Below are 13,026 nucleotides of genomic sequence, written 5' to 3'. Positions count from 1 at the left end.
GTGATGCTGCTTGCAATCAAATATTGTGCCAGCACTGAGGCTCATGTATGAAAGATAAGAGAAAATTAGCAGGGAAAGAAAATGTTTTTTTTAATGAATTAATGTCTTTTTTTCTTAAGGTTGTGGATACATCCATTGATGAGTCGAGCCTCACAGGAGAGACCTCCCCATGTTCAAAGTCAACAACTCCACAGCCAACAGCTACTAATGGGGACCTGACATCCAGAAGCAATATTGCTTTCATGGGCACATTGGTTAGATGTGGCAGGGCTAAGGTAATTTTCGTTGCTAAACTAGAAGTTATACTCTGTTAAACATGAAGCTGAAGGGGTATAGTTTGGTCCGTCTACAATTTGGAATTAAATATTAAAATGTTTTTTTAAGTAAGATTTCTTTGGAGCATTGCTCTGTAGTTTACAATTTTATTTTTTTGCAACGTCCCTTCCCTTAATGTAATAGCATAAAATGCATGTTCTCTAAACTGACTTTCATCTAAAATACATTGCATTATGAACACTTGTAATATTTTGTTAAAATTCGAATACTTTTGTGGTTTTGCAGGGTATCGTCATAGGGACAGGAGAAAACTCTGAATTTGGAGAGGTTTTTAAAATGATGCAAGCTGAAGAAGTAAGTTTTTGAAATAGTCATTTCGGTATTATTCATTATAATTTTTGTTTATAAATTACAGTTGAGGTTTTCCTTTTTACAAGGATAAAATGGGACCTAATAGATGTACTCCTACAAATAGATGTTTGTTTAACCATGAATATTGTACTCTGAAATGATCTTTATATTGATTCAGTACTATTACACATACAACTCTTGCAGTTGGCATCTCCACGAAATTCTGTACCTCAGGCTAGGATCTTATAGAAACTTCTCACATTGCACACCGTGAAGTTGAACAATCAGCTAACATAGTAATAATGCCGCTGAAATGTTAGTACCTCTATAGTTGAAAAATTGCTAAATATACACTTAACATCACATATAATTATGATTTTATTATGTAACCTGCTCTGCATATAAATTATTTATTATTCCTTTTCTCTCTTGCTTCTATACTCTCCTATTTGCATTGTACTACTTATCATCTCTTATCATTTATTTACCTTATTTTTAAATATTTTAATTTCTTTTTGCTTTTAAAAACATGTCTGTTTTCCACTGACCATTTTCAATGCCAGGACCATCTCAATAAAAATTAGTTTCCAAATGACTGAAAACTGGCTTGAAGGTCCAGTTTTTCATCTCATCAGATGATACTTTAGTAAAGTTTCTCCGTGACTGGTCATTTATTTCAACATGATTTTTTGGGTTGCTCTGGAAAGCAGGGATGAGATAAATGAAGTATCCTCCATTTTGAAAAACTATTAACTTAATGAGTGTGTACCATGAATGTGCTAATACTCTAACATTTTCTTTAGCGTGAGCAAGCCTGCTCAGTTTTGAGGTTACCATTCTAATGGCTAGTTCTAATTCCCGTTGGAAATTTTGAAAGATTCTTTTGGATGAATTTTAATCCCTTCCCCCTCTTGAACACCATCCAGCTGAGGGACAAGTCAACTATTGCTCTCTGAAACCTGTTGCTGGGAGGGATGCAAGAGCAGCCTCAGGGTGACTCTTCACTTGATTTTTTTTCATTTCCTTTCAGTGTGGAAGTGCTTTGCCTTCACTTGGCACCTCCTCACAACAGCAGAGGTTCAGCATTCAGCAAGAAAAGACCTTTGACATGATCCCACGTGCTGCCACTTTGGAGAGTGATATGTGGTGGGATCTAAGAAGAAGGACAGGTTGGATGGGGGAGGAAATCATTTTAAAATTAAGTTTTCATTGACCTCATTTGAATAGAGTGCATTTCAAAGTATTTACTTATTTTATACTTCCAATTTGTTTTCTTCTAAAAAGGCTCCTAAAACACCACTACAGAAAAGCATGGACCTGCTTGGGAAACAACTTTCATTATATTCATTTGGCATTATAGGTAAGAAGAACAATGTGGATTTTAAACTTGATCAGCCTGGAATTGTGCAGCTGAGGCCTGTTTTGCTTTACGTTAGGATTTTTCAAATGTCAAATGTTGAAATGAAATGTGGAGTAAGAAATGAAATTGTGTTTAAATACATGAAGAATAGAGCAATTCGGCTGGATTTGCCAAAAGCTATACTAAGCTTTGAATGTCAAAAGCATTACAAAAGGTTACTTTCCCTGGTTAACCTTTTTAAGGGAATTGTGCTTATTTATCAGGCGATTAACACTACAGATCAATAACCTATTGTAGCATATGGCTAAACTAATAATTGAATTTAACTTCCCTAGAGCTCTAAATCAAAAGCAAAATACTGCGGATGCTGGAAATCTGAAATAAAAACAGAAAATGCTGGAAAAGCTCAGCAAGTCAGGCAGCATCTGTGGAGGAAGAAACAGAGTTAACGTTTCAGGTCGAAGACTTTTCATCAGAACTGGAAGATGTTAAAGAGTTAAAGTCTTTAAGCAAATACAGAGCCAGGGAAAGGGGGGAGGGAGGGGAGGAAAGAACAGAAGGGAAGCTCTGCGATAGGGTAGAGGGCAAGAGTGATTTTGCCCTTTTGTCATTTAATCATTCTTGCCCTCTACCTTATCACAGACCTTTCCTCCCTTCCTCTTCCCCCCCTTTCCCCTGGCTCTGTACTTGCTTGAAAACTTTAACTGTTTAACATCTTCCAGTTCTGACGAAAAGTCTTCGACCTGAAACGTTAACGCTTTCTTTCTCCACAGTTGCTGCCTCACTTGCTGAGCTTTTACATTGGAAACATAAGAATATAGGAACAGGAGTAGGCCATTTAGCCCCTCGAGCCTGCTCTGCCATTTGATAAGATCATGGCTGATCTGTGATCTAACTCCATATACCTGCCTTTGGCCCATATCCCTTAATACCTTTGGTTGCCAAAAAGCTATCTATCTCAGATTTAAATTTAGCAATTGAACTAGCATCAATTGCCATTTGCAGAAGAGAGTTCCAAACTTCTACCACCCTTTGTGTGTAGAAATGTTTTCTAATCTCACTCCTGAAAGGTCTGGCTCTAATTTTTAGACTGTGCCCCCTACTCCTAGAATCCCCAACCAGCGGAACTAGTTTCTCTCTATCCACCCTATTTGTTCCTCTTAATATCTCATAAACTTCGATCAGATCACCCCGTAACCTTCTAAACTCTAGAGAATACGACCCCAATTTGTGTAATCTCTCCTCATAACTTAACCCTTGAAGTCCAGGTATCATTCCAGTAAACCTACGCTACACTCCCTCCAAGGCCAATATGTCCTTTTGAAGGTGCGGTGCCCAGAATTGCTCATACTCCAGAAGTGCTCCAGCATAACACCTGCCCCCTTGTACTCCAGTCCTCTAGATATAAAGGCCAGCATTCCATTAGCCTTATTGATTATTTTCTGCACCTGTTCATGACACTTCAATGATCTATGTACCTGAACCCCTAAAGTCCCTTTGGACATCCACTGTTTTTAACTTTTTACCATTTAGAAAGTACCCTGTTCTATCCTTTTTTGATCCAAAGTGGATGACCTCACATTTGCCACAGTTTTGCCCATTCACCTAATCTATCAAAATCCCTTTGTAATTTTATGTTGTCATCTACACTGCTTACAATGCCACCAATCTTTGTGTCATCGGCAAACTTAGATATGAGACTTTCTATGCCTTCATCTAAGTCGTTAATAAATATTGTGAATAATTGAGGCCCCAAGACAGATCCCTGCGAGACTCCACTAGTCACATCCTGCCAATGTGAGTACCTACCCATTATCCCTACTTTCTGTCGCCTTCCACTCAGCCAACTTCCTAACCAAGTCCATACTTTTCCCTCAATTCCATGGGCTTTTATCTTAGCTAACAGTCTCTTATGTGGGACTTTATCAAATGCCTCCTGGAAGTCCATATAAATAACATCCATTGATATTCCCCTGTCCACTACTTTAGTCACCTCTTCAAAAAATTCAATCAGGTTTGTCGGGCACGACCTACCTTTCACAAATCCATGCTGGCTCTCTCTGATTAACTGAAAATTCTCGAGGTATTCGGTCACCCTATCCTTAATTATAGACTCCAACATTTTCCCCACAACAGATGCTAGGCTAACTGGTCTATAATTCGCTGGTTTCCCTTTCTCTCCTTTCTTAAAAAGCGGAGTGACGTGTGCAGTTTTCCAATCTAGAGGGACAGTTCCTGAATCTAGAGAACTTTGAAAGATTATAGTTAGGGCATCTGCAATGTGCTCACCTACTTCCTTTAAAATCCTGGGATGGAAACCATCTGGTCCTGGGGATTTGTCACTCTTTAGTGCAATTTTTTTCTTCATTACTGTTGTTTTACTTATGTTAATTTTATTGAGTCACTGTCCCCAATTCAGTATTAGTTTTCTTGGGATTTCCAGCATGCTATCCTCTTTTTCTACTGTAAATACTGACGCAAAGTAATTATTCAACATGTCTGCCATTTCCCCATTGTCAATTACAACATCCCCACTTTCAATTTTTAAGGGGCCAACACTGCACCTGACCCCACCCTCTTTTTCCTAATATAACTATAAAAGTTCTTCGTATTGGTTTTGATATCCCTTGCAAGTTTCTTTTCATACTCTCTTTTTATAGCTCTTACTATCTGTTTTGTGACCCTTTGTTGCTCTTTGTATTTTTCCCATTCACCAGGATCTGTGCCATTTTTTCCCTTTTTGTATGCCCTTTTCTTATGTCTTATACTTCCCTTACCTCTAGTTGTCCATGGCTGTTTTTTTTTGGCAAGTAGAGTTCTTGCCCCTCGGGGGTATAAACCGATTCTGTATCACGTTAAATGTTTCTTTAAACATTTCCCACTGATCATCAGTCGTTTTACCCATTAACAGATTTGCCCAGTTTACTGTGGATAGTCTCTGTCCCATCCCATTGAAGTCGGTTTTACCCAAGTCTAGAATCTTAGCAGCTGATTCACTTTTTTCCCTTTCAAACACTACATTAAACTCGATCATGTTATGATCGCTATTGGATAGATGTTCACGTACAGTTAAGCCGTTAACTAAATCTGGTTCATTACTCATTACTAAATCTAGTATGCCCCCTTGTTGCCTCTAGGACATACTGCTGTAGAAAACTATCCCAGACACACTCAAGAAATTCACTGCCTTTCTGACAGTTGTTAGTCTGCTTTTCCTAATCTATATGAAGGTTGAAGTCCCCCATTAAGACCACTATGCCTTTGTTACACGCTTGTCTAATCTCTGCATTTATACAATCTAGCACTTCAGAGCTGCTGCCAGGGGTCCTAAACACAACTCCCACTATAGTCTTAGATCCTTTCCTATTTCTCATTTCAACCCATAAGGTCTCTGTTGGCTGCTTACCCCTCGTTATATCCTCCTTTATCATTGAAGTGATTTCATCTCTAATCACTAAGGCTACTCCTCCCCCTCTTCCATTTTCCCTATCTGTCCTGTGGACCTTATAACCTGGTATATTTAGTTCCCAATCCTGACCATCCTGCAGCCATGTCTCAGTAATAGCTATCATGCCATACCCTCCAATTTGAATTTGTACCTGTAGTTCATTTAATTTATTCCATATACTCTGTGTATTTGAATATAGAACTCTTAGTTGGGCCACACACCCTAGCCTGACCTTCAGCTTTGATGCTGGGTTAATCGCTTTACACCTTCTAGTTTTCACTTTATCTGTAGTGCCTAAAGTACACTTTCTTTACGCTTTTCCCTTTCACTTGTTCTTGAACAACTATTTGTACTATTTGTATTGTAAATTTCCCCTGGGTCCTCCCTTTTCTTGCTGCTCTCAACTTTACTCTCTTCTGACTCCCCGCTCAGGTTCCCATCCCCCTGCCACTCGAGTTTAAACCCTCCCCAACAGCAGTAGCAAACCCCCCTGCAAGGATATTAGTCCTGGATATGTTGAGGTGCATCCCATCTGGCTTGTACAGGTCCCACCTTCCCCAGAATCGGTCCCAAGTCCTCAGGAATTTAAATCCCTCCCTCCTGCACCAACCCTCCAGCCACGCATTCATCTGATCTATTCTCCTATTCCTATACTTACTAGCACTTTTCCAGCATTTTCTGTTTTTATTTACTAGAGCTCAGCTTGATTCTATATTGTTTATGAACAGTTGTCCCCCCCCTTAGAATTAAATATCCCCATTGTGCATGAATATTGCATTATTTCCTCTGATTTTTCTTATTGTATGCAAGGTGTTCAATTTTTGGGTTTCTCCACTCTCACAAATTAATGTTGCAGATTTCAGAACTTGCAATTTAAGATGGCACAGTTTTTTGAAGTTTAAGATGCCAAAGTTTGATAATGTAGCCCACTCACAGTTTTACCTTTGGATTCCAAAATCCTCAATAAAGATAGTTTGAATGGACACAGGAAACTGTGCACTCAGTGAGAAAGCCTTGGCTTTGTTAAGCGGCTTAAAAAGGCTTTGATACTGCAAGCACCCAAGAAGCTGTTTTTTTTTTGAAACTGGAATGGCTTGTTGGAAAGAAGCATCCAGCTTTCTTTATATTAAAAAAAGTCATTTAAAAAAATGAGTTAGGATGTGTTATGAAAACCAATAGGATACGATTTATGTCTACAAATGGACTGATCTGATAGTTTGTTGTTCATGAGTTATGATCAGTGCTGTAATTGAAATTTAAATCGTATTCCACTGGCTTTCATAATGTATTATGCTTAGTACCAAACACTTAAATATTAATCTCGTAAAGGTATAATGTTTAATGGCGCACTACATTGCGGTTTGAGGGCCAGTGTATGGGGAGGCTGTGTGATGTTAGAAAGTCTTTGTGTGGTGAATTGTGGATTTAGAATGTTCATATCTCAATGAATTTTCAAAGAATTTCACTAACCAGCATCTCTCCGAAATACAAAAAATATTTAATGGAATGACGTCATGTTTAGTCCTTTTGCAAAAAAAAAAGGTATGTCTGCATCGTTTTGCACACCACAACCTCACTTACATGAAGTCCAACACTCCCTGCCCCCCTTCCCTCTCTGGCTTCCATTGCCCAATGCGTTGTCTTCAAAATGTTCATCCTATCTTTCAAATTCCTCCATGCCCTCACCTTGCCTTGCCTTTGAGGTCTCCTCCTGTCTGTTAACCTCACACATACCCTTCACTCCTCTAACACTGTCTCCTTATCCCCACTCCCTTGTCTCCACCATTGTTGGCTACTCATTCAGCATCTACGCTCCAGTCCTCTGGAACTCTCTACCTATTTCCCTCTATCTTGCCACCTCCATTCGTGCTACCTGCCTCCCTGTGTTTACAAAGAACAACTTAAAATCCTTCCCTTTGGCTTTGCTTTTAGTTTTCTCCCCAACCCCCTCTATTTTTCCTCATCCCCTCCTGCACAGCATACATTATTTTGTTTTCTAATGTTAAGCAATTTGAATTGTTTTTCTGCATGTGAAGAGCACTATAGAAATACATGTTGGATCAGCGATGGCAAACAAATTATTTTAAGTCTAAGCAATCTATGTGCAGATTCCTACTAGGTGTATAATTTAATTTTCAAGTGCTTAAATGTTAATAGAAATTGACATTATGTTGCATGTGATATTGAATTACAAAAATTTCAGTTCTCCAAATCAACACCATTTTGGCTAACTGTCAGTGTGATGTGTTTTGCTGTTGTAGGTGTTATTATGTTGGTTGGCTGGCTACAGGGGAAGCACATTCTTGATATGTTCACTATTGGTGTGAGGTGAGTTAAGTGTTATATCTTTTAAAGGAAAAGCAGAGAATGATACAGGGCTATGGGGAGGGAGCAATGCAGTTAGAATGAAAGAGAGTGTGTGCATTTTTATAGTGCCTTTCATGACCTCAGGACGTTCCAAAGCGCTTTACAGCAAATTAAGTACTTTTTATTTGAAGAGAAGTCATTTGTAATGTAGGAAACGTGGCAGCCAATTTGCGCACAGCAAAGTCCCACAAACAGCAATGAGATAAAGACCAGATCATCTGTTTTAGTGATGATGTTGGTTGAGGGATCAATGTTGGCCAGGACACTGGGAGAATCCCCTGCTCTTCGAATAGTCCAATGGGATCTTTATATCTACCTGAAAGGCATGGGATCTTTATGTCCAGCTGAAAGGCCTAACAGGGCCTCAGTTTTACATCTCATCCGAAAGATGGCACCTCCAACAGTGCAGCACTTCCCCAGCACTGAAGTATCAGCCTGGATTATGTGCTGAAGTCTCTGGAGTGTGACTTGAACGCATGACCTTCTGATTTAGAGGCTAGAGTGCCTTCACTAAGCCAAGGCTGACACCTAGTTAGTTTTGATTGCTCAGGCTCGATGGGTAGAATGGCAGCAAAATTCTGCCAAAAAAGTCTTACAATTGCTCCCTTTATGGCTTAGTAGTAAATTCATTATGTGGTGTGGCACCAAGCTTTACAGACCAGAAATATTCCAGGTTCAATCTAGCCTCAGTGTTCTTGGGATATGGAAGAAAAAGGCAATGTTCACATTCTTAATCATTCTCTAATGCACCTCTGCTGAAAGTGCAGCCTTGGCTGTGTTGCCCCATTATTGAATAGCTGCCTGACAGTCATTGTCTAGGGAATCAAATGAAGAGTATTTTATTGGGCAATGTACTGAAAGGTTGTCACTGCCCATAGAATGATATACCCCAACATGAATTTCAGTTTTCAGGAGAAAAAGGGTTGGAGGAGAAGATAAGCAAGGAAACAAAAAGCCAGGAAAAAAATTCACTAGTGTTTTCCTCCTTCCAATTTCTGTAATTTCTGTCCTGTCAATTCTTCAAGTAGTTTAAACAGAAGCTACTTCAGGCATGGCTGTTTCTCAGATTATTGTAAGAGGAATTGAAAAGATATGGGGATGGAGAAATTTATATAAACAAAACCTGCACCTTCCAACAATGGACAGACCTCCTTCCTTTATTCTTCAGTTCCTTTTAGAACTTTGCGAAGCCAAGCAAGGTGAAAGGTGGTAGTTTCATTCTGTACATAACTAGAGTTTAGCACAGAATACTGTTAATGTAAATTTTACTTTGTTCTATTTGTATAAAACATCTTCAAAATCAACTATTGTAGCTATTTTAATTTGTCTGTTTATTTTAGCTTGGCTGTTGCTGCTATTCCAGAAGGTTTGCCCATTGTAGTGACAGTAACGCTGGCCCTTGGTGTGATGAGGATGGTAAAGAAGAGAGCCATTGTGAAGAAACTCCCAATTGTGGAAACTCTTGGTAAAAAATAAATACATTGAACATAAGCAGAGAAAATGTGGTCATACTCTTTGGTTCACATTAATTGAAATATTCCACCCTGTAAAAATGTTACAAAATAAATATTGGATGATTGATAACTTGATTTGATAATATGTTAATTGTATTACAAATGTAGAATAAGGTGACAAAATAGCTGGTTTATTAATTTAATTGTTAAAATATTGCATTTGCTGTATGTTATTTTTCCTATTTCCATCCTAAACTAGTTTACATTCTCAGGTTGTTGCAATGTAATATGCTCTGATAAAACTGGGACATTGACGAAGAATGAAATGACAGTGACTCACATTTATACTTCTGATGGACAGCATGCTGAGGTGAGAAATATTTCAGTGTAGCTTGAAATTGCTATTTAGGTGATGTGCACAATTTATGATGTACCCATTACAATTTTCCTGTATCCTTCTCTACTAACCGGCCCTGTGGAAGTCTGATAAACACAAGGTTCACACGTTTTGTGATCAGTGAACTTGACATGTAACTGCAGGATCAGTAGTTAAGTGAATATATGTCATTTTAAATACTCCATATTGAGGATATTGTGACTTGTATTTCAATCAAATGAACCTAAATGAATAGACTTGGTTATACTAGATATAATTAGTATTATAAGAGCTCCAATTGAATATCACTGACCTGTACCCATACTCATTTTGTTAGAAGGCAGTCATTCACGGTTCCGATAGAAATCTGACTAAGTTTTGAAATTGTCCGAGTCTAATATTCCAGCGCTAATGAACAGCAAAAATTTTTAATGATCTCCGCAGTTTTTTTTTGAGTTGAACTGCCATGATTGAGAATCCTTCAAGATGCTTAAAGGTCACCGAGCACAATGCAGGAACTGTAAACAAACATTTACACTAATTTACAATGCTTTTGTTCTCACAATTGTTCATTGGCTACACTTCTTTTCCTGAAGCGTGTTATGAGATTTGCTTAAACTTACACATATAGATATAATGCACGTGGGAAAATATGCATATTTAATTTTGTTTGAATTTCTTTTAATCCTTTATCCAATAAATTACATTTACTTTTTCTTGCTGTTCTGTTGTTTGCTTCACAGGTTACTGGTGTTGGTTATAATAGGTATGGAGAGGTAATGATGGATGGCGAGGTGGTCCATGGCTTCTCTAAGTCATCAATAAGCAAAGTCGTGGAGGTACAGAACTTGTAGCTTCATCTGTAAAATAAACTGAATAAATTGCTTGCATAGTTTGTACCTTTTGACAGTTTCAAGTTAATTTTCCATTTGTTTTATCATGAAAATGTTTACTGCATGGTTACACACCCATTTTTATTTTTTCCAGGCTGGCTGTGTATGTAATGATGCTGTTATCCGAAATGACACACTAATGGGACAGCCCACAGAGGGAGCATTGGTTGCACTTGCCATGAAGGTGAATGTTTGAGAAATCGTTGACATTGTTAAGGCATTATTCAGAATATTAATTGGGTTTCCTTAATTTCCCTCTTCAAAATGTCCATTATTTTCAACAAGGGATTGTCTGGTTTGCTCCAATCTGATTTATATGTGAAATATATGAAACATCACTGAGACTGCAAAGCTTTATGCCCAAAAATGACCACAGTTCCAGCGAATGACTGAAAGTGGATTTATCTATTGTATGTGTTGTCTCTGGGAAATGTAACGGACTTGATGTTTTTATTTTACTGTACCCGAGTAGCAGTATAACAACGTTACTGCATGAATTTTCAGATTATGGAAATGATGACAGTATGATTTAGGATGCCAGTTAATGTCATTTAGAAGGAGGTTAGCTTACTGAAATCTTCCAAAATGGTTTATAAAGTTCCAATTGCATTTATTAAAGTAACTTGTAGCTCAAAATAGTAAAAAGTGCTCTTACAGCCATACCTCATTTGATAATATACTTTTACCTCTGCCGCTCTGCTCTTTTTATCTAATATCCAGTGCTATCTATAAGGACTCAATTTATATGATTTTCATACTGACTGGACAGTTGTAAAAAGTTAAAAATCTGTTGATTTGACAGCCAAATACTCTCTTTATTATCCTGGGGCATTTTAATGCAATTTCTGTGTAGAAATAGGTAGGCTGCCAATCCAACAATTTTTGTTTTGCTTTGATGCTGTGGAAGGTTACATAATAATCTTGTCACTTTCAGATTTTTTTTATGGTTGTATTTCAGAATATTGAGAATGTATGTCCTAGATGCCTAATGAGTTGTGCACTTTTTAAATTAATTATGTAAATGGAAGATGGATGCTCTCTCATGAATGAACTCCATTTGCCAAATAAAATATAGTACTTAATGAGGTTGTAATACTATGGGTAAGAAGATCCCATTTTAAATAATTGATTGAAAGTTAGTCTTAATCCTCAGTGTACTGAATAGATCACAAACATTTGGTACAATTTATGATGTACTTAATACATTAAGGGTTAATTGTATTTGATCTTGTTGGAGGCAATCATCAAAGGCTTTTCTTTAAAACTCTAATTCACCATGTTTCATAGCTTATGTCTGGACTGTTTTAAAAGGTTGGTCTTAATGTGAAAAATGAAAACTCATCAGTAAATACAAGGGATGTGGCTGTTGTAATTTTTTTCTCCAATTTTCTTCTCTTCCCTCCTCTTATAGGGGTACTGTTTTAGGTGATGCTCGCCCTTTAGTATCTTGCCCAAGTAGCCATTATTCATATTCAAGTTAGGAAAATAAGTGCCAGCAGGCTATTTGACTGAGGACCATAGCCAAGTAAATCCTGTCCTCATGTGATATTCACGTATGCACACTTTCAGCAGGATTCACTGAATAATGGTCATGTGCCAAAACTCTGACCAGTTTTTCCTTCCCTAACCCAGTGGTGCTTTGGCCAGTTATCTGAGGAAACAATCCAAGCATTTAGTCCTGATAAGAAATTGTCTATATGCAATCAGTGTAAACAGATATGAGTCATCGGCTTTTGAAGCTGGCATCTGCTCTATAGACAGGGTTTGTGTGTTCTTCGCCTCACATAAAAAGATAAAAGAATTTTCTTCTGAGTGCTGCAAATTGAAGCTCAGTTTTAAATTTGTTACATTCCTTGGCCTAGCTATATATAAAAATAAATATGGCAACCTATGTCTTCCAATATGATGGAGCACTTTGCTGCAATAAAAATTCCGGAGTGTCTATTGACACCACTGAGTCAGCCAATGAGTTGGAGGCGCATACAGCAAATAAGTATAATTTACAGCAAACAGCAAAGCAAACAAAATCTATTTACAGAGTCTATTTAAAAAGAGTCTCTATGAACAGAACTCATGACCGAAACTGCAGCAACTTCCCCGATAAAAGCACGGTGATTTCTCCAGTAAAATGCAGTGAGTGGAGGATCATTGCATAATACAATTATGTGCGTAAAATCAATCCCAGTTCCTTACAGCAGTGCGATCTCTAGGCATGATTGACAAGGGAATTACCCAATCATCTCCATTCTGGCCGGGATTTGTGGTGTCATTATATGCTGCCATAAAATTCGGCCTGAAGCTCAACTCAGCTTAGTACTAAGTGAAGGTTGTCCAACTAAAGTAAATGAGTTTTTATGTCTGCTTTCAACCTTGTCTTACTTGAGACAATTGTCTGCAGGGATTCAGCTAGAGCATATATTAAATTTCTTTCAGTGACAATTTGCTATAACAATTTGGTAATTCAGTGCAGTAGATTAAAGACGTGTGTTCCTATTAGCAAT

At 37.9% G+C, this 13,026-nt stretch overlaps 2 protein-coding genes across 4 annotated transcripts in view; one reads left to right on the top strand and one right to left on the bottom strand.

Moving 5' to 3' along the window:
• atp2c1 (ATPase secretory pathway Ca2+ transporting 1) overlaps positions 1-13,026 on the top strand; it is a 103,089-nt gene that overhangs the window by 59,415 nt on the left and 30,648 nt on the right. For both annotated transcript variants that reach the window (XM_068001842.1, XM_068001843.1), the window contains 8 exons: positions 120-275; positions 562-630; positions 1,912-1,987; positions 7,697-7,763; positions 9,143-9,267; positions 9,529-9,626; positions 10,376-10,471; positions 10,620-10,709. In XM_068001842.1, coding sequence (XP_067857943.1) covers positions 120-275; positions 562-630; positions 1,912-1,987; positions 7,697-7,763; positions 9,143-9,267; positions 9,529-9,626; positions 10,376-10,471; positions 10,620-10,709 — 777 coding nt within the window. The remainder of the gene's footprint in view (positions 1-119; positions 276-561; positions 631-1,911; positions 1,988-7,696; positions 7,764-9,142; positions 9,268-9,528; positions 9,627-10,375; positions 10,472-10,619; positions 10,710-13,026) is intronic.
• Positions 10,311-13,026, bottom strand: part of aste1b (asteroid homolog 1b) — a 58,846-nt gene continuing 56,130 nt past the window's right edge. The window contains exon 4 of one of the 2 annotated variants that reach the window (XM_068001846.1): positions 10,311-10,504. In XM_068001846.1, the coding sequence (XP_067857947.1) occupies positions 10,489-10,504 (16 nt within the window). In that variant the 3' untranslated portion in view covers positions 10,311-10,488. The remainder of the gene's footprint in view (positions 10,505-13,026) is intronic. The other variant, XM_068001848.1, reaches the window with a different exon arrangement.

This window comes from Heptranchias perlo, chromosome 2 (genome assembly GCF_035084215.1).
Source record: "Heptranchias perlo isolate sHepPer1 chromosome 2, sHepPer1.hap1, whole genome shotgun sequence".
NCBI classification, from domain to species: domain Eukaryota; kingdom Metazoa; phylum Chordata; class Chondrichthyes; order Hexanchiformes; family Hexanchidae; genus Heptranchias; species Heptranchias perlo.
The sequence above is the reverse complement of the archived record's forward strand: the minus strand, read 5'-3'. Positions and strand labels throughout refer to the sequence as shown.